A 22,589-nucleotide genomic window follows, 5' to 3' on the forward strand; every position below is an offset into this window, starting at 1 on the left:
GCATAGCAAATGCTTTCATCTCCTCTCAGTCAGCGAATGAATGCTTATTTATTTTTCTCAGCGGGAGTGGGGTGAAGGTGTGGCTGGTGGTGTTAGCAGTTTCACGAAAAAAGAGGATGCCTTCCTAATGGTCATCAGGTCATCAAGTGATTGATGTGATATTAATATATTTCAAAATAAAGAGCTGGATACTATGTAATCTATAATTTCAGACATCTTTTTCATTCATTAACTTTTGTTCAACAATATTAACATTTCATACATGTATTGTAATTTTTACAATATCATTTCTTGAGCAGGCAGAACTATACTCTAGAGCAAATGCATACACTTTCTACTATATCCAATTTTCTTAGCTTAAGTTGATTTCTAATATAGTATCTCTCTAACTATTTAATGCCTTCCCTAATTGAATTCTTTCTTATTCTGATCTTCAATGTTTCACTCTTCACAGGTATACTTAATGATGCATATTTTGATGAGCCTTCCTGATGGTGTTAGATCTTGTTGACACAAGAAAAAATGCTGCGAGAACATGCACACTTTATGCATGTTCTTGCAGCATAAATATTTTGATATCACCCCATGTATCAAAATATTTTGTTGACTAATGCTATCTTGCTTCAACAGGAACTCTAAAATTCTAGTAATGGAAGCTGGAAAAATAATGACTTTTCTTTCAATTATTTCTTTTAGCACTTTGCATTCTGGTGGGAGTTTGAGCCATCCTATCAGTTTATAAATGATATTTATATCATGTTTTTTTTTTTTTTAAAGATCATCCTATCAGTTTATAAATGATATTTTTAGAGAGAGAAATCCATTAAACAATAACATCACTTAAAACTCGCAAAAGCAATTAGTTGCAAGCTAAAGTCATAGATGTTTGAAGTAAAATATTCTGCTGTGGAATAAAATTTTGATTTGTTTGATTTCACTGGTGTGTCAAATTGCATACATTTAAATATAAATGTATAGGGAAAATTATTTAAATTTCACTGCATCCAAAATTTAAATTTCAAGTATTTTCTGGTTTACTCATTTTAAAAAAGAGAAAAATACATTTAACAAAGAAATATTAAGTTGAAATGGAGGTTAAATGAGAAATTTCCTGTTTATAGGATTAAAGTGACAGATTACATGAAAAAACTTATTTAAGTAATACCAACACATTCTTCCCCAAGTGATTTAATGAAAATTAGAGAGTTAAGACAAGGATTCTATAAAATAAATCTGATATTTATCATAAAACAGCACATTTTCATAAAATATTTTTTCAACTTGTAATGCACGTAAGTTTCAAAATTAAATCCAAAGTTGAGATATGAAGGAAAAAATTTATCCACCATTTAGCTTACCACTCACATTCCTACTAATGCTATACGTGTATCTTAACATGTTCATAAAGTTTCTGGATGACATTTTAATGCATGTTAAGATGTATTAATAACAATTGCCACAAGCTATCATTTTTTTAAAGCTCCACTGCAACTGGTTGATAAAATTTTTTCAAAACTTTGCAGACATATTCCGCATTCAAGAAATTTAAGGAAAACGACTAAATAAAATATCTGACAATGAGCAAAATAAATATCTAACAATAAAAGTATCAGGCCTTTGTTTAGAGATTTCTAATTCGTTAAATATCTTTAATTAAAGTGCATTTATTAAAAAAATGGAATGTACAATTTTACCTGAAGGCATGCTGATCTGCTGACCCCCATACTTCAGTAATTTTAATCTACTCTTTTTAAATTTGCCTTTTCTTTTCTTTGGTGTAGGACGGTCTTGTTGTTGCTGAAGAATCATGATATTAAGCTCTCTTTCTAATAAATCTATTTCTCGCTCATGCAACTCTAGCTCTCTTTTCTTCAGAAGCTCTTCATGTATTTTTTGTTGAACTAGAGCTTTTGTTAACTCTTCCTCTCGACAGCGAAGTTCCTGTATACAAGGCAAATCTTAATATTATGCAGATTGAGAAATCTAAAGTGCTTCTGGCATCTTAAATTCAAACTACATAGAAAGCAACAAAAATTCCATTTTTTGAAAATGAAAATTCAGTTTATAGCATCAATGTTTATTGTAACTACTAGCACATTAAACAAGTTACAAAATTAATATTCAGTTTACACTAAAGAATTAACCAGGTGAAAGTGACTGTTTAATTGTTAATAAACTACAGGGAACTTTTGATTTACACATGAAAGGTTGATTCTCCAAAAATGCCATGTAAGCTAAAAATGTGTCATTTAAGTTACAATTCATATTGAAAAGAAATTCAAATGTAATAAACTTAACATATACATATGAAACCATATTGTTTGCTTTTTGTAAAAAAAGTTTTGAACATATAAGATAAAAAAAAAAGTAAATCAAAATCCTAACTTGCAATAGTTCCTTAATTCTTCATTATTTGGGTACTTTCTTCTTTCTTTCCAAAAATAGAAATTGCTTACAATAAACTTTTTTGGACTAGCTTAATGGAACTGCTACATTCATAATGAATTCTATATAGTCCTTCATTTTAATTCATCTTAATTTAATCTCACCAATTGGATTAAACTCAACTTACAAGTTTGGCTTAAACTCATTACCAGTTTGGCATCATACTTCTTACTTGAGTAAAAGACGAAACACCTTCGCATTTATTAATTATTGTTAATTGAACGGGGGGTTGGTTTGTTCCCATTGAAAAGTCAACCAGTTTCTGATCAATGACGATAATTACTTAGTTTATTGATTAATTTTCATTTTAAAAGCTTCTATTCCTATTTTTCATGATTAAAATTAAAGTTTCTTTTTATAATAATAAAAAAAATTATTTTCGGGATTCAATTTCAACGCTTTTGGGTTACTTCATTAAGATACAATTCTACTAACTTTGTATAAGGAGATAATATACCCAATATTCCATTAGTAAATAAATTATATATATACAATATTTACATTTGTCTGAACTGATCATATTAAAGTGGCACTCAAAGCTGTATAAATGGAAGTTCTTCCACTCTTCTTCTACTGTGTTAAACCAAAATCATACAAATTAAATACCATGCAAATCTGCGGTTACCTGTTCATCTGTAGAGATTAGAACTTTGATATCTGCAACTATTTATTTATAACTGACATAAAAGAGATACTTCATTTTTAATGTCATTTGACATAGTTACCAGTGTGGTGTACAATCTACTGCCAGAGATTTGGAAGTCAAAATATACTCAAGTGCACTTAAAAAAAAAAAAAAAAAAAAAAAAAAAAAGTTCAAATAGAGCAGTCTATTGAATGACAAATTTTTGGAAAAATTCAGACATTTGTGCTATAATGTGCTTCTTCCATCTCAGAAATCAAAGTTTAATCACAGGGACAAGGTCAAGGAATATAGTTCATAGTAGAGCACTTCCTAAATCTTCCCAAATATGTCAAGCATAGATTGCATTACCAAGCTTTCAAGCACACTGTCTTTCAAAATAATGGCAGGATTCTGCAGAAAGAGTTGGGGCTTCTTTTGCAATGTTAGTTTGAGGTTACATTGCAAATATAAACAGTAACAGCTTTTCACTCTACGTGTATCATATTTAAAATCAATTACTCTCTGTACTGAATGTATCAAATACACAAGAGCAAAATGTCACTGGTGGCCCACTGTACCATATCTGATATACTGAAGTGGAAAGTTTTGCAGCATCCTGACATAATTTATGCTTATTTCAAACTTTAAATAAGCATTTATGTCAGGGATGCTGCAAAACTTTAATAAAATCTTTTGAGGGTTAGCCTTGTTGTTATGAATATTATTAGTCCAAAATGGCTCTGAAGGACTATTGTTTTTCTTTTGCAATTTTGCATTGAAAACTTTAAAAGGCTGTATCACTTTTCAAATCCTTGCCACCAAATATTATTGATCTGCATTATATTTGAAGAAATTAAAAAATGAAAAACCTGCATAAGTGTATGTATGTTTCTTGCATTATGATAAAATAATAATACCTAGAGCCATAGAATTTTGAATGAAGTAAACCTACTGCGAATATGGGCATCTGAAAGACCAAATTTGTTTTATTATCGATTTCATATTTTGTAAAACTTTAATGAATTTTTTATTAACAAATTCAACGATTTAAAAGCGAGCAATGGCAACACTCCACAAGAGGAGGGAAAACCTTTTTATCTCCAGTGCGCGGAACTGTGTATCAGAAATTCTAAAGATATGCTCATTCTAAAATTATTTTGTAACATTGCTGTTGAACTGAATTTTATGGTTTAAGTGCAAAAAACATGATATTTAGTAAATAAAGGTAACACACAAAACATTAAAAAAAAAAAAAAAAAAAAAAAAAATACCCTTTTGAATGTTATTTAAAATTTGAAACCTTCAGATTTTTAAAAATTATTATTTTATTTTATGAATGTAAAAATGTGATGCTTACAGCATGTATTCAAAATTTTGAAAAGTTCATGCAGTGCAAGCGGCTTACAATTTTGTATGCAAGTACGGAAATAGGATATAATAAACACTGACAATTCAATTCTTAACTTTTTTTTATTTTATTATTGTATGGAAATAATTTAATACTTAGAAGATGGGTGACTGAAATATAGGCCAAAATTGCAGAGTCTCAAAATGACGGCTGTACCCGAAATTTCGGCCAGAGAAATTCTTTCCCTCCAATGATTTAGGGTGAGGAGAAAGTCATTATGCAATAACCTTCCCCTGCCACTTGTCTGATGACCTTCATGCCTCACAACTATGGGGTTTCATAAACTCCCTTTCATTTTCTGTCAACAGTGCAATGTTAGCTCAAAAGAAAAACTTCCAGTTGTGTTTCACATGATTAACTTGCTCTCTAGAATTCTACATAAGTAACCTAACCATAACGATATGCATGTGCATACAGTATATAGTACATATGCAAATAAGGTGTACATCACATGCAGCAGAAATGTGAATGTGTAACATGTATGTATGCTAATAGTATATGTGTATGCAAACAGATATATGCATATTATATTCCACTATTTGACAATTAGCTACGAAATCTCACCATGATATGTTTCCCTAGTTTAGGGAAAAGGGACAACAATGGGAAAATATTCCTTTGCATTATTCCCTAGTCTCTTATCTTACAGTTAACAAAGGCGACTAAAGTTGGATTACCCGTCCTTTTAAGTGAAACCTTTCCAAACTCCCCAGTCTTTTAAAGGTTAAATATGTAAATATAGTCATTATTACTAATATTAAACATTAATTTATTTTAAAATTTTTATAATTGTTAAATATTAAGATTTTTTGTTTATATTATAAGAAACAATATTTAAATAAAATATGCAAAACTTCAAATGTTGGGGCAAAAAAGCAGATTTTATAGGAATTATTTTTACATGTTAGGTTCAACTGCAAAGCATGCTTAGGCACACAGTGATGTTCAGCACTGGAAATTCAAGGGTATGGGAGCAAAGAGGATAATGAACAATCATACCTAAGAATCACTGCACCTTATCATAACCATGTAGCTTTCCTATAATTTTGCTATTCTTGTTTCGAAACTAACACGTTTACACAACTTCAGACCGCCAATCCACCCTAGAATTTATTCTTTTCATTACAGTATAGGAAGGGGAGTCCATTTACAGTAGTTCTTAGATTAATGTATGGTATAAGTAATAAGCACTTTTTCTATTTCATATTCTTATACACTGCACTGTTGCAAAATTATTAAAAATTTTAGTTTAGGAACATACTGGAGAGTTATTACCTTGCTTATTAAACAGCAAATGATGCTTGCATGTATACTTTTCAAACATAATGCCAGCTAATCCTATTTTAGGAGTACTTATGCAAAATTTCTACAATAATTAAGATTTTAAAAACTCTCTTACACAAGTAGCTTATTTACAGCTACATAATATTGCAGTAGGGAGGAATAGATTGTGAATATTCTATATGCAACTAAATTTTTAACTTTTTTTACAGACTACAGAAGTTTTAATGTTAACCTCTTCAAATTATAAAATTTATCCAGTTTAAAGAGTAAGAAGACAAGTTAAATGCTCAAAGTGGGCAAACATTTCACATGAAATAATTGAATGAGAAGATGCAAAAAGGGGCTGTGTGACAAAAGTCAACAACAAAAAAGTATAAGATTCCTGTAACTAGAATCCACCTAATTCAGCATTTTTAAAACATTTTAAGACATTCTTGTGAGGAATGGTATAGCTTTTTGTTGCTCCTGTAAAATTTGACTTCACATAGCCCCTTAAACATCTTCAGATTAAATTACAGAAACAACTTTTTTTTGTTAATAATTGAAAATGCCAAAATGGCTTTATTACTTTTTCTCTGCATCGCAGTTCGTTAAACATTTCTTCTATTTCACATTTCCACTTTTCTTGTTCAGAGTGAAATGATTCCTGAGGTGTATTCATAAAGGATGAGCGTGATATTGCCTCCAGTTCACGTAATATGTTTACAAATGTAGGCCGAGCATGAGGGTCAGGGTTCCAACAACCTGTAATAAGATAACATATATACATTTATGCTACAATGATTTAATATTCATACGAGGGTTGGAACTTTAATAGTGGCAACACAGCTGAAAAAACACTACGCAACAAAACCAAAGAATATCGTGTATACCACACGTAAATTACATACCTACCTTACCTCTCAGCAAAAAGACTCATCCTGCCTACGTCACGCGCATGCGGAGTGACGCGAAGAACGAATCCTTGTATTAGCTCGCGGTCTAAAGAAAGTGTTGTCAGGATGTTTTTAAAACAAGAACAACAATGTTGGATAAAAATTGAATGTGTCAGAGGTCGTACAGCACGACAGTGTAATCAAGGGCTTCAAGAGGCTTGCGGGGAATCTGCATTGCCTTACAGAACCATAGCAAGATGGATGAAAGCATTCAATGAAGGACGCCAAAACGTGGCAGACATGCTGCGGCCAGGTCGTCCGAGTGTCACCGATGCAGACATACAAACTGTTGCCGCACTAATGGACAGTGATAGCCGCCAAACAACTCGTCAGCTGGTCGGACAAACAGGATTAGCACATACGACTGTGCTGCTAATTCTAAAGGAATGCCCGTCCATGAGAAAAATTGCTTCACGATGGGTTCCACATCAATTGACGGAAATGCAGAAATGGCTATGATAGGATGCTGCCCGAACCCACCTGGAGCGTTATGAGCGTGAAGGAGATGCTTTTTTATGCCGTATCATTATGTTGGATGAGACTTGGGCCCGATCGTACCAGCCAGAACTGAAATGCCAATCAAACGAATGGCGTCATCGCGGGTCACCACGATGTTCGAAATTTCGTCAGAACCCCAGCAATGTGAAAGTTATGGTGATTCTCGTGTACAACTGTGATGGTGTCATCCTAACGCAAACCGTTCCTCCTTAGCAGACCGTCACTGCGCAGTATTGCTGCTCATTTTTGGAGAACAATCTCCGACCAGCTTTGAGAAAAAAACGGTGACACTTTCTGCAGAGCTCTCCTCACATTTTGCATGACAATGCTCAACCGCATGCAGCGCAAGCTGTGACTGATTTGTTCAAGTGATGGGGCTGGGAAGTGCTTTACCAACCACCATACTCCCCAGATCTAAGCCCTTGTGACTATGACTTAATTCCTAAGATGAAGGAACCACTTCGTGGCACTCGCTTCCAAACTGTTCCTGAGATTCTTGTGGCAGTAGACCGGTCCATTCAAACTATCAACAAAACAGGCGCTGCTACAGGTATTCTGCGACTTCCACATCGTTGGAAACGGGTTGTACACAATGCTAGCGACTATATTGAAGGACTGTAAAACACGGTGACATGAATCACTTTTGTATTCCTTGTAAATAAATAGTTGCCATTATTAAATTTCCAACCCTCGTATATGCACATAGTTTCAGATACATTGATAATCTCATCACTTTTAATAATTTTAACAAAATAGAAAATTCCCAAATTTATTCCGAAATCCTCATTCTTAATAAAACTAATTCTTCACAAAATGTTGAAATTCTAGATTTTCGAATAGTTAACTACACACACATAAAACTCTATGACAAAACCAGGAACTTTAAATTTGCAACTAATAAGTAATAAAGAAAGTGTTGTCAGGATGTTTTTAAAACAAGAACAACAATGTTGGATAAAAATTGAATGTGCCAGAGGTCGTACAGCACGACAGTGTAATCAAGGGCTTCAAGAGGCTTGCGGGGAATCTGCATTGCCTTACAGAACCATAGCAAGATGGATGAAAGCATTCAATGAAGGACGCCAAAACGTGGCAGACATGCTGCGGCCAGGTCGTCCGAGTGTCACCGATGCAGACATACAAACTGTTGCCGCACTAATGGACAGTGATAGCCGCCAAACAACTCGTCAGCTGGTCGGACAAACAGGATTAGCACATACGACTGTGCTGCTAATTCTAAAGGAATGCCCGTCCATGAGAAAAATTGCTTCACGATGGGTTCCACATCAATTGACGGAAATGCAGAAATGGCTACGATAGGATGCTGCCCGAACCCACCTGGAGCGTTATGAGCGTGAAGGAGATGCTTTTTTATGCCGTATCATTATGTTGGATGAGACTTGGGCCCGATCGTACCAGCCAGAACTGAAATGCCAATCAAACGAATGGCGTCATCGCGGGTCACCACGATGTTCGAAATTTCGTCAGAACCCCAGCAATGTGAAAGTTATGGTGATTCTCGTGTACAACTGTGATGGTGTCATCCTAACGCAAACCGTTCCTCCTTAGCAGACCGTCACTGCGCAGTATTGCTGCTCATTTTTGGAGAACAATCTCCGACCAGCTTTGAGAAAAAAACGGTGACACTTTCTGCAGAGCTCTCCTCACATTTTGCATGACAATGCTCGGCCGCATGCAGCGCAAGCTGTGACTGATTTGTTCAAGTGATGGGGCTGGGAAGTGCTTTACCATCCACCATACTCCCCAGATCTAAGCCCTTGTGACTATGACTTAATTCCTAAGATGAAGGAACCACTTCGTGGCACTCGCTTCCAAACTGTTCCTGAGATTCTTGTGGCAGTAGACCGGTCCATTCAAACTATCAACAAAACAGGCGCTGCTACAGGTATTCTGTGACTTCCACATCGTTGGAAACGGGTTGTACACAATGCTAGCGACTATATTGAAGGACTGTAAAACACGGTGACATGAATCACTTTTGTATTCCTTGTAAATAAATAGTTGCCATTATTAAATTTCCAACCCTCGTATATGCACATAGTTTCAGATACATTGATAATCTCATCACTTTTAATAATTTTAACAAAATAGAAAATTCCCAAATTTATTCCGAAATCCTCATTCTTAATAAAACTAATTCTTCACAAAATGTTGAAATTCTAGATTTTCGAATAGTTAACTACACACACATAAAACTCTATGACAAAACCAGGAACTTTAAATTTGCAACTAATAAGTAATAAAGAAAGTGTTGTCAGGATGTTTTTAAAACAAGAACAACAATGTTGGATAAAAATTGAATGTGCCAGAGGTCGTACAGCACGACAGTGCAATCAAGGGCTTCAAGAGGCTTGCGGGGAATCTGCATTGCCTTACAGAACCATAGCAAGATGGATGAAAGCATTCAATGAAGGACGCCAAAACGTGGCAGACATGCTGCGGCCAGGTCGTCCGAGTGTCACCGATGCAGACATACAAACTGTTGCCGCACTAATGGACAGTGATAGCCGCCAAACAACTCGTCAGCTGGTCGGACAAACAGGATTAGCACATACGACTGTGCTGCTAATTCTAAAGGAATGCCCGTCCATGAGAAAAATTGCTTCACGATGGGTTCCACATCAATTGACGGAAATGCAGAAATGGCTACGATAGGATGCTGCCCGAACCCACCTGGAGCGTTATGAGCGTGAAGGAGATGCTTTTTTATGCCGTATCATTATGTTGGATGAGACTTGGGCCCGATCGTACCAGCCAGAACTGAAATGCCAATCAAACGAATGGCGTCATCGCAGGTCACCACGATGTTCGAAATTTCGTCAGAACCCCAGCAATGTGAAAGTTATGGTGATTCTCGTGTACAACTGTGATGGTGTCATCCTAACGCAAACCGTTCCTCCTTAGCAGACCGTCACTGCGCAGTATTGCTGCTCATTTTTGGAGAACAATTAATTGGACTCTGAACATTTCCATAAAAGTAATCAGCAACACAGTCATTAGTCAAATACAACGATTCAAAAGTATTTTTACCGATGCACTTGATATTCAATACAAAATATTACTACTAATTCAAGCACTTAAAAATAATTTATTACCAGATAAATCTATAAACTACTGTCTCAAGAAAGTAAGTGTTAAATACTGTGTTTAAATTTTTTAACTAATACAGTTATGATAATTTATCCGTAAACCTTTAAAAGGCAGAATAAGTTGGATATCTGTTAGTTAAAGATTTGTAAAAAAATTTTGTAAATAATGCAAATTACAAAATGTTTTCTGGTATTCTAGTCTGTTACTAATTAATGGACTTATTTCATGTTTCTCTCAGTCTGGTAAACAGCCTTCTATCCGTGACGATACCTCCTTCTTCTTTGTATTTTTTTAGACCATTTCAGAAAAGAATCAATTATTTTCTTTTGTTTAATTAAATAAATAAATAAAAAAAAAAATCTAGTCTCTGACTACAATTTTAACTAACAGTAAGATTTTCTCCCAAATTTAAGGCTACCATATCTCAAATAGAGAACATCAGTTTGCCAACCACTTATTACAGCAACCTTACTACATTCCAACACTGAATACATTTACATGTATTACCATTTCATTTTAAATTTTGCAGACAAGCAAGTTAATTTTAATTCCCTTCCTGGCATTGTTCTTAATATGTATGTAAACAGCTATTTTATATTAACATATTAATATAAAGGAATATATAAATTTTAATTGTACTTTTGATTTTGAAATTAACATTTTAATTTATCAGAAAGAATGAATATTATTTTAACTATCGACTTTGGATTTGATTACAAAAGAATGTCTTAATATAAAATAATATATTCATTTTACATTTGATTTTGAGTTTGAGTATAGAAAAAGTTTTAATCTAAAATAATACATTCATTATACATTTTTTTCTATTTATGGCTTCTTTTATATATCTTAATTTGTAGAAATATTGATAATTTTTTAAAGTATTTTTATAATACTATGGGAGTGTTGGGGAACATTTCTTTTAAAATAAGGATATTGTTTAATTCAGTTCTTAACGTATACCTTAAATTATTACTAATTTTTATTTTAGATTTTATTTATGATAAAAATTTTTTTTGGCTTTAATTGACCAATATCTTTCTAATAATTTATTATTGTTCTTCACTTATAAACCAACTCTACAAAATTACTAATTTGATACTTATTTGAAAAAAGACACTCTTACTTAATTTGGTTATTGTTAATTGATAGTAGTTGTTCCCCTTGACAAGTCAATTAATCTGCGATCAATAACAATAGCTACTTTTTTAGTACTTTGTATTTTGAATTTAATATTTGGGATTTTTATGATCAAAGAATTTTTGTTTACAGATTTTAAATACTTTTTACTACAATAGATATAAATAACTTTGGATACTTACTTGGAAAGTTTTTTCTTAGAATTCATAGCATTAATTAAATTTCTTTTCCTTGGAGATAATATACAAATAACTTTTCTAATAATAAATACTGCATTATATTTACTACAATGCATTTCTTAAAATAAATTTGTTTGATTTCTACTTGAATTAATTTTTTTAACATTATATTCAAATGAAAAATGTTTTTTTAAATAATACATATAGATTAGGGGAAGAAATGCAACCTTAAATTTATAGCACAGCAAGGCTCTCTTTAAACTATGTGACAAAATACACTGTTTCTGGGTAAGAGTGCTCTAGGAGTTTGCTTTCCTTCTTTACAGTCTGCGGGTGACAGTATGGCTTTACACAGTTCCATTTAGAGCCTCTATAACAGGAACCAGAGTATGCCATTATTTTTAATGTCAATGAGCTCTGTCGATGAGGTTGGAATACAAAAAAGAGAAGTATATAACCTACGATAGAATGGTTTTCAGATGATTATGGTATAGCACACAAATGTGTCTACCTAACAGGAGGGCAGTCTTCATAGAAGGCTGGCTTGTGCTTGTTGGACATAAGAAAAAGCAATGAAAACACCCGATTTTCAGAGTGATCAGACAGAAGTTCTTCTTCAGGGGCAAAAATGTTTTTGGCTCTGCGTTTTCTGACATTCTTGAAAGGAATGTGATAGCTTGATATCAATAGAGTTTGAGTAATTGCTCCTAATATCAATACAGTTTTAATCAAAATGCATGCCAAACTAAAGTTGCTTTTTATGTCAAATTTTAAATTTTACATTAGCATGTTTCTCTTTCACTAAGAATACATAGAGATCTACATATGAATTCATAATTACAGTTATTATGCAACAAGTGAAAATTTTTTTATTTCATTTTCAAATCAGACATATTAAGAAAATACGAGGGTTGGAACTTTAATAGTGGCAACACAGCTGAAAAAACGCTACGCAACAAAACCAAAGAATATCGCGTATACCACACGTGAACTACATACCTACCTTAACTCTCAGCAAAAAGACTCGTCCTGCCTACGTCACGCGCATGCGGAGTGACGCGAAGAAGGGATCCTTGTATTAGCCCGCGGTCTAAAGTAAGTGTTGTCACCATGTTTTCAAAACAAGAACAACGATGTTGGATGAAAATTGAATGTGCCAGAGGTTGTACAGCACGACAGTGTAATCAAGGGCTTTAAGAGGCTTGCGGGGAATCTGCATTGCCTTACAGAACCGTAGCAAGATGGGTGAAAGCATTCAATGGAGGACGCCAAAACGTGGCAGACATGCTGCGGCCAGGTCGTCCGAGTGTCACCGATGCAGACGTGCAAGCTGTTGCCGCACTAATGGACAGTGATCGCCGCCAAACGATTCGTCATCTGGCTGGACAAACAGGATTAGCGCATACGACTGTGCTGCACATTCTGAAGGAACGGCTGTCCATGAGAAAAATTGCTTCACGATGGGTTCCGCATTAATTGACGGAAATGCAGAAATGGCTACGATACAATGCTGCCCGAACCCACCTGGAGCGCTATGAGCGCGAAGGAGATGCTTTTTTACGCCGTATCATTACGCTGGATGAGACTTGTGCCTGATCGTACCAGCCAGAACTGAAACGCCAATCAAACGAATGGCGTCATCACGGGTCACCACCACGTTAGAAATTTCGTCAGAACCCCAGCAATGTGAAAGTTATGGTGATTTTCGTGTACGACTGTGATGGTGTCATCCTGACGCATACCGTTCTCCCCAGCAGACCTTCACTGCGCAGTATTACTGCTCATTTTTGGAGCACAATCTCCGACAAGCTCTGAGAAAAACACGGCGACACTTTCTGCAGAACGCTCCTCTCATTTTGCATGACAATGCTCGGCCGCATGCAGCGCAAGCTGTGACTGATTTGTTCAAGCGATGGGGCTGGGAAGTGCTTTACCAACCACCATACTCTCCAGATCTAAGCCCTTGTGACTCTGACTTAATTCCTAAGATGTAGGAACCACTTCGTTGCACTCGCTTCCTAACTGTTCCTGAGATTCTTGCGGCAGTAGACCGGTCCATTCAAACTATCAACAAAACAGGCGCTGCTACAGGTATTCTGCGACTATATTGAAGGACTGTAAAACATGGTGACATGAATCACTTTTGTATTCCTTGTAAATAAATAGTTGCCACTATTAAAGTTCCAACCCTCGTAAATATGGGTTGCAAACTACAACTTCAACACTCAAAACCACTCTGAAACTATTTATAAAATATTTTCTGAAAAATAATTATTATACATTATTAAATAAAGCACACATACTATTTTTTATAAAAAACTATTTTTTTAAATGGCAAAAATACATTAAAAAAATCAGTTAAGCTTAGAGATAAAAACTAGATAAGGTATTTTCTCCCACCTTTCTGCATGGCCTTTTTGGCATAACCAGAAGCCCACTCAAAATCCAGAGTATGAATCCTGGCAAGCGCACTGCAAATTTTTCACATTCCTGCATCGATATAACTTAATGACTCAAGAACTATTTACATATTCTTCACACATATTTCTGCAGTTTTAATACAAATGGATAACAAAGGTTATTAACAAGTTTAAATCTATTCTCTATTTAAAATTTAAACAGAGAGCATAACTAAGCTTCTGCTAATAATTAGGATAAATATAAATTTGAGTTACTATTTGTACTGTTTGATAAAATAATTAAAGTCACTCAAGAGAATTTTTTTTATTACGATATCTGTCAATTATTAATTCATTTATTTAATGTAATGACCCTTATTTAATGTAATACTTCTACGTTTCCATTCAACATTGGCATTTATTTAATTTAGACATTTACCACTTTTTTTTGGCGATATTTATATTTAATTTCAGCTTCAGAGTAGGAAATATCAGGTATTCATACAATGTTTATTATTACTTTCTAAGCTCTTTTTGGGAATGAATTTTCATCTGTGCAATAAACTTTTAATGAACTAATCAACCAACCTTTCATAAGATATGAAAATGGCAGTGGACACGTTGAAGGAATGGGTAGTGTAAGTTTATTCACGGCAACTCCATAAGCTACAGCTAAAGCATCAATTCCTTTATATGGCGTTTCTCCAGTCAGAAGCTCCCATAAAAGTACACCATAGCTATAAACATTAAAGATAATTTTATTTTAAAAGACTTTGTACACAAATAATATGTAGTCAATACTTATAAAAGAATTTCATTTAACTTTTAGTACCAAATGTACCTACTCTACGTTTGCTTCTAAGTATACCAATTTATTTAGCTAAGAAAATAAAGTTTAGTATGTAATTGAAAATATTTCAAGTTTTTTATAATTACAAATTTTTAATATAAGTTACCTTAAGAATAACTAATACAAGTTAGCAGAAAGATCTATTTCTTTATTTTCAGGAGTTTTAAACTAGCTTAAAAATATTTCTGTCAGTTTTCAATGGGTTATATTTTACTGTCAACAGAAATGATCATTTGTAATTTTTTAAAAGAATAACACAATTAAAAATAATAACATGTTATGACAATAATTATGAATGCCTGAAATACTATAAAAGATAAATTTTATTGGGGGCCTTATAATATTAGTAAAAATGAAATATGTAAATATGAAAATTATACTAAATGAAAATTCAATTCTATAAAACTACATTTATTTATGAAGGGTGGACAAAACTGTCAAAACTATGCACAGTCAGGAAAATCAAACTAAGATCACAGCAAACTTATATTGTTAATTTATTTGAAACCTGCAAAGAGAATAATCAATGATTTTAACATAATGCCAAAATGATAGCTTTGCCCCCAGTTAGTGAACTTTGTGAATCTGCCTAAATGTTTTATCATAACTTAAAACCATATTTTTTATGTTTTAATTTTTCATTACTTACTCAATATTTGCATATTATGTCAGAGATAAAGTTTACCATTACATTAACATCTATATTTTCTTCTATGACTTTCTGAAAATTCTGTGGCAGCTGGAGAATTTTTTTTAAAAGTCATTAGGTTTATTTATAAAGGAGTTATTGAGGTGCAGTTTGACAGCCTCCAAAGAAGTGAGCTAGAGGTCATTAAGAGAGTTTTGAAGTGACCACAAGCGATAAAAATTTGAGGCAGCAAGGTGCAGTGATCATGAGGAGTGAACAAAATATTCCAGCCATATTTAATAAATCTCTGTGCCAGTTCACCCAAATGTAGGCTAAGCATTGTCATGACAGAAGATACCATGATGACTGATCAGTTTTAAATGCTTTCCTTTGATTTCTGCTTTTAAACTGCTATTTTGGAACAGTATTTTTCCAAATTTATTTCCCGATTTGGTGGCAACTATTTTTAACATACAACTCCTTCGCAGTCCCACCATACACAAAACATTACATACAGCCCCTAAATGTTTTTCTTTTGTCTTATCACATGATTTTTAACGTTACTGTATAGCATCTGCTTCTTATTTTAGGTAATGAGCCATTTCAAAAATGACGCCTGTAGCGATCACCGGACTACATTTCTTGAAAGGCGTGCACTGGATGAAGACAAAGGAGAAAGGTGGTGGCACGGCTCGAGAAGAGGATAAGCAGACAGGCGTCGGAGGGTACGATGTTAAAAGCTCCTACTGTTTCAATTTCGGAAATGTTGTTATATTTCCAGACTTGCAAAACTTGTCTTAAATAAATTCTAATGTGAAGATAATTTGCATCTTTATAAGGTTTCATCAAGCATTCTAATGTGCAAATAGTATAAAACACCTAAAAAGCCTCTTTACTTTGTTTTGGATAAGAAATGCATGCTGAAATTTGAGCAATATTCTGTTCTATTAAAGCTACTAATACATTGTAGGGACTTATGTACCTGTTGATTATTTGCACTCCAGCTGAAAAGTCAGGAAGTAATAGTCATAAGGCAAAGTAGTATGTCATCAAAAAGTATTCATGTGGCAACACGTGTGCATGCAGCACAGGTTTGTTTTAACTTGCGAGCAAGGCAGAAGTTATATGGAACTGATTTAGTGCAATTATCTGATTTTTTTTTTTTTTGTTAAATGAAAACAGATTGCTTTGTACATGGGTTGATAAACAGCCATAATAGGACAAAATTTGTGAAAAAGAGAAGTATTTTATTACCAATGTTTCTTGCTTTTTTTAACTTTACTGATCTTGTATGGAATTCTTAGTACACCACCATATTGAAAATGACTGTTGCTTTTTCCATATTATGTTGATGAAAAATATGTCACCAATGAGTTCATGAAGGCTCTCAAAAGTTAGTAATAAGTTTTGCGAGTTTTCATTGAGGCTGCAGATAATCAGAAAGAACCTAGTCTTCTTTAAATGATGGTACACTGTACTTTTCAGAATATTTAGTCTATTTAATAGCTCCCGGAATATATTTACTGTGGATTTTTAGAGGTATCTTCTTTTAATAGGTCATTGTTTACAAAAGATGGTCATCCAGAGTAGATATCATCTTCAAAGCTGAAGTTTCCGCACTTCTCAAAGCACTTTCGAACTGTGCCATCAGAACATCACTCTGTCCATATACAGCACAAGATTCATGAGCAGTCTGACTGGCATTTTCCCATTTTTTTAAATAAAAGAAGATAATACGATGAAAACGAGCTTTTGGGTTTTCCATTCTTAGCACACACCTGAAACAAAAATTGTACCACAACACATAATGCAATGTGAGCAGAAAAGACTATATTTACCCATCTGCTTCAATCAAGGTAAATTCTTATTAGCAATAACAAAATAATTAAAAGAAAAAAATATGGAAAGCTTTCAGATTTTAAATTATGCCCAAAAGGGCGTTTTTTTTTTAACATTTTGTGGGTTACCTTTATTTATTAAATATCATCTTCTTCGCACTTAAACCATAAAATTCAGTTCAACAGCAATATCACAAAATAATTTTAAAATGAGCATATCTTAAGAATTTCTGAATCACAGTCTCGCATGCTGAAGATAAAAACATTTTTTCATACAGTGTTGCCGCTGCTCGCTTTGAAATTGTTGAGTTTGTCAATTAAAAATTCGCTAAAGTTTTACAAAATCTGAAACAGATAATAAAACAACTAAATAAAAAAATTTTGATAAGAAAGTTCACTAAAATATAAAAGGGGATTAAAAAATATCTGGCAAAAATATAAAGGCAGGTAGAAAGGTCAAAATAAGCAAATTTTGTAATGGCACATATGTATAAAAATGGCACATTGAGCAGCAAATAAAAGTATTTTCTTCTGGTCAAAATCATTACTCCCTGTGCAGATTTTGAGAGATATGAATCACTACACAAACAAGAAGCTCATTGACATGCATTCTATACATGGAACTGTGGACGGAAATGAGGTAATCAAGGTTCATTTTCCATATATTCTTTGAATAGCAGCTCCATTAACTGAAGCACTGTTTACTTAACCATCTATATAAATTCACTGTAAAGTTTTATTTCATAACTGTTCTCATAATATCTAGCTTGTTACAGAATTTTCTTTAACTGGAGGGACAGAAAAATATCTTTCTTGATTGATGGAAAATTGAAATTAGTTAACATGTTTACAGATTAAATATAAATTAAAAAGGAGTACTTTTCCATTTCGCCAGTGCAGATTTCACCAAGCAGACTTTATTGGTGACAACATACAGTATGCATATAAAAAATGTTAACAGATGTTAGTTCTAGGAATTTGTTTATTCTGAAGGCATAAACATTTTAATACCATTTAAAATTTTGTAAAATGCCAATAAATAAAATCAATAGATTTGTAAAAAGACATTAATTTAAGAATTTATTATGTTTTCAACATCCTGATTTGGCAGTTCATTTCATGTGACTACAAGTGATCTCATCTCACGTAAACTACGCTACAAAAATCTAATTCTCTCAGTAATTATCTACATTAATTTCAAGTTAAATCTTAATTTTGAATAAAAATTTAAAATCAAGAATTATTTCAATTTGAATGAATAGCTTACTCAGAAATTATGTAAAACCGCAGTGCTTTATTTCGTTAGTGCTTTCTCATTAGAACCGATGAATTTAACTCTTTGCCTTTTCTATATTTTCGCCTTTGGATGAGTGGTGTCATTGCATCCTAATTGACTTACCATGGATGGTCTTAGAAATGAACTATCTGCTAAAAATTCTATGTAATTGTATGCCAGTATTAAAAGAAACAATCAATCTGATAAAAAATGTCTGTGATGTGTTTTGAAAATGAGTCGTAAAAGGTTACCAGCGAGGATATTCCATTTGGCATCAGTTGTACCATTATTGGCGACTTCACTGCCTGCGCAGGTAAAACGGAAATGTATAAAAAAAAAAGCAAATGAAATCTAAATATGACGTAGAACTTAATACGAGATGCTAACATGTAAAATATAAGAATAATATACAAGGAAAATGCATGCACAAAATTACAGACCATTATGTTTATGCATGAAATGTAAATAATAGATGAAAAAAAATAATAGTATAATATAACACAGACCTGAATATGAAAAACTAACACAAAACAAGACAAAATGCACATGCAAAAACAGTGAAGAAAACAGTGAATAAAAAATGGTTGCTTTATTAGAATCCATTAAAGTTAACACTGCATGAAATTTATTTGTGGCTGTCTCAAAGATCTACAAATACTGACTTTTTGAGTATTTCTGAATAAAAATGAAATTTTTGAATTAGAAAACTGCCACTTGAAATTTGTCATTTGTATGGCCATTTGAAAATTAAAAATTCATTATGTTTTATTCTAAATGCTTTTTTAGGATAAGAAGTGCACTGATCAATTTCAGCCTTTTTTAAAAATATTTTCTTTAGACTAAAAATATTCTTTGTAAACATTGAATTTGTTGATTTGTATACAAAAATTCCAAATACATAAAAAAGTGTTTAAATACAATAGTTTTATACCTCCATACATCACTAGCTTTAGAAAAAGTTGAGGACTTGATAACCTCAGGGGCCATCCACGCATATGTCCCAGCAGCAGACATTCTTGTGGTTTTGTACACTTCTCTTGCTAAACCAAAATCTGTGATTTTCAGAGTTTTATTCTGCAAATCATTGATGCCCACAGGTTCACTTAGAAGTACTGTAAAGAAAAGTTGGAATTTATTATAATTATTTTATTTTTATGCTATGAATTTATAATAAGAAAGTTTAAGCTAAACAAATGCTTATGTATCTTGTACAATATGCTTTTTAAGATCTATTTTCACATTGAAATATGAAACTTATCATCCTGGCAGTAGCATTACAGTAGCTAAAAAAGTGTTAGTGAAATAAGATAGAATAAAGTAAGTCCACTGTCCAACAAACAGTTCATAAATATTTTAATGACAATTTTGTTGTTAAGCACTAACAGCTAATGTTTTGGACTGAATTTATTAAATAAAGCAAATCACATCAGGACTGTCTACTGCGAGAAGACTTACCTTTATGGAGGTTCTCCTACCGCAAACTTCATCATATTGTTATAAATTTTGTGTACATAATTAGTACATAATTTAAGTAAAGTTATATATGAAACTGCAGTAGCTTTTGCATAATGTTACACGAAAAGTCATAAGAAATGAAGCTCTGTTAATAGAAATAAGATTACAGGGCAAGTCTATTTAACACTGAGTAAATAACTATCTAGCTAAATTGGCGAGATATCGCCAAGTAACTGATAACTGACCAATTTATTGCAATCAGCACAAATCTGACCAGAAATCGCCAAAATTGGCAACATTTTGGTCTAGAACCTGTCTAACTATAATTGGTATTTTAATTGAATAAATGTAATTCATCCCTATGTGTTGTTACAACAACCATATTCAGCCCTTATAAGTAACTTAAACCATATACGCCTTCCAGTTATTTCAAGAAATGGAAGCTATTTGGTCTACCAGAAAATTCTGTCTGTTTCTATGACAACAATTTTCAACACGTACGTACATGTTTATTTGGTGCACATTTGGCTCTCTATTTCTAGTGCTTAATGTATACATACTGAAGTGTCAAATTAACTAAAACAAAGCTGATTCACCTTAGTCTTAAGTGTGAAGTAATAGTGTACCCATGGCTAGTTCACTTACGCCACTGTATTTTATACGAATTTCAACAAGGAAAAAATGCTACAGAATCATGTAGAAATTTATTGAAAGTGTTTGGTGAAGGTAGTTTCTGATAGGACATGCAGAAGATGGTTCGAAAAATTTGAAACAGGTGATTTCGATCTTCCTGGCAAGCCACATTCTGGGCAACCATCAACGATGATATTGTTAAGATCGTGTTGGAGCAAGATCCTTTTTTGACAATGTTAGAGATTGCAGATAGGCTTAATTCAGCTTAGCAAACCATTTCAAACCATATTTGGAAAATAGGATTGATGTGAAATATTTAAGATGGGTGCCACATGAATTAAGTAAGAAGAATTAAGATGATCGAGTCATTATATGCACACCTCTGCTTGCTCAGAACAAAATCGAGCCCTTCTTGAACTGGACGATAAGTGGATTACCTACAAAAACATCGTAAGGAAAAGGGCATACTGTGAACCCCCGAAACCTAGCTCTTCCACCTCTAAACCAAATCTGACTCTGAATAAGATAATGTTGTGTATATGGTGAGACATTCGATGACCAATACATTATAAGCTTTTAAAAACCTAATAAAAGCTCAATTCAGAGAAGTATTGTCAGCAGTTGGATAATTTAAAGACTGCATTCCAAGAAAAGAGGCTGGCGATGTTCAATAGGAAGGACATCATACTGCATCATGACAAAGCCAGGCCACACCACACTGCTGTTTGGGAACTCTTAAAAAAATTGTGGAACTAAACTGGAAAATCCTGTCGCATTCACCATAGTCCTCAGACTTAGCTCCCTCCGAGTATCACTTGTTTTTGTCCTTACAAAATTTTTTGAAGGGCAAAATATTAAAAAAATGAAGAACATATCAAATAAGTAATGGTTCAATTTTTCGCATCAAAAGCTACAACATTTTTCAAAAATGGAATATACAAACTACACTCACGCTGGCAAAAAGTCATTAATAATTCATGGCAATTATATTATTTAATTAAGATTATTGATGGTATGAAAAATTTGTACTTTGTTTTATTTCAAAAACAGACAGAACTTTCCGGTAGACCGTATATTAGATTTCTCAGCAGCTAGCAGAAAAATATATAAAACTTGACAGAGCACCACTTCACAGTTGTGTAGTTTAGCAAAGAGTTTGGAGTACTGAGATCTCCATACAAGCTTTGCTTTTGGTTGTACTTTGCAGTGTGTTGTGTTTAGCATTCTTAGTAGTATGAAGCATAACTACTAATTGTACTCCGTAACAGTGAGAAGAGCTATGCAAGTGCTTCTGTGGAAAGTTCCAGAATTGTAAAGTTTTTCTTTTGTGAAAACAAATTTTATCAAGCTATCATTGGCTCTGTGAGCATTCAATCCATTAGCACACAACAATGTATTACTTATATTACAACAATACATAAAAATACAAAAACTGCACACAGTGATGCATTCAGCTGAACGAAAAAGAAGTCAGTACGCATTACCACCGTTTTACGACTTTACTATGACTGCCATAAAACTCTGGTAATTCATCCTGTGTTTCCTTCAAATTTAATTACCAGCTATTGGCTGGCCCTGGCGCAGTTGGAATGATTATCAAATTTAACAACTGACAAAATTCAAGCTATATTTGATTTTCTTAAAAGACTCAGTAGTAAGATGCAGAGAAAAGATGTGAGAAGAAAAGAAGAGAAAAGATAGTAAATCCTAACATAACACACATTAATTCTTGAATTTTCAAAAGTTTCAAGGTACAGTCCACTGATTTGTTAAAATGAAGTTAGAAAAGATGGTGAATTCTAACACCACATAAATTAATTCTTTCAGTTTCAAAACTTTTAAAATACTGTCCACTGATTTGTTAAAACGAAGTTAAAATAAGAAA

At 33.2% G+C, this 22,589-nt stretch overlaps 1 protein-coding gene across 1 annotated transcript in view; it reads right to left on the reverse strand.

Moving 5' to 3' along the window:
- The window catches only part of LOC118202383 (mitogen-activated protein kinase kinase kinase 11-like), a 64,137-nt gene that overhangs the window by 22,100 nt on the left and 19,448 nt on the right, over positions 1–22,589 (reverse strand). The window contains exons 2-5 of the mRNA XM_035374555.2: positions 19,548–19,728; positions 14,613–14,761; positions 6,331–6,506; positions 1,695–1,941 (exon numbers count right to left, since the gene is read on the reverse strand). Of these exons, the coding sequence (XP_035230446.1) occupies positions 1,695–1,941; positions 6,331–6,506; positions 14,613–14,761; positions 19,548–19,728 (753 nt within the window). The remainder of the gene's footprint in view (positions 1–1,694; positions 1,942–6,330; positions 6,507–14,612; positions 14,762–19,547; positions 19,729–22,589) is intronic.

This window comes from Stegodyphus dumicola, chromosome 4, assembly GCF_044657685.1.
Source record: "Stegodyphus dumicola isolate Sdum_Otavi_A_Nest chromosome 4, ASM4465768v1".
NCBI lineage: Eukaryota > Metazoa > Arthropoda > Arachnida > Araneae > Eresidae > Stegodyphus > Stegodyphus dumicola.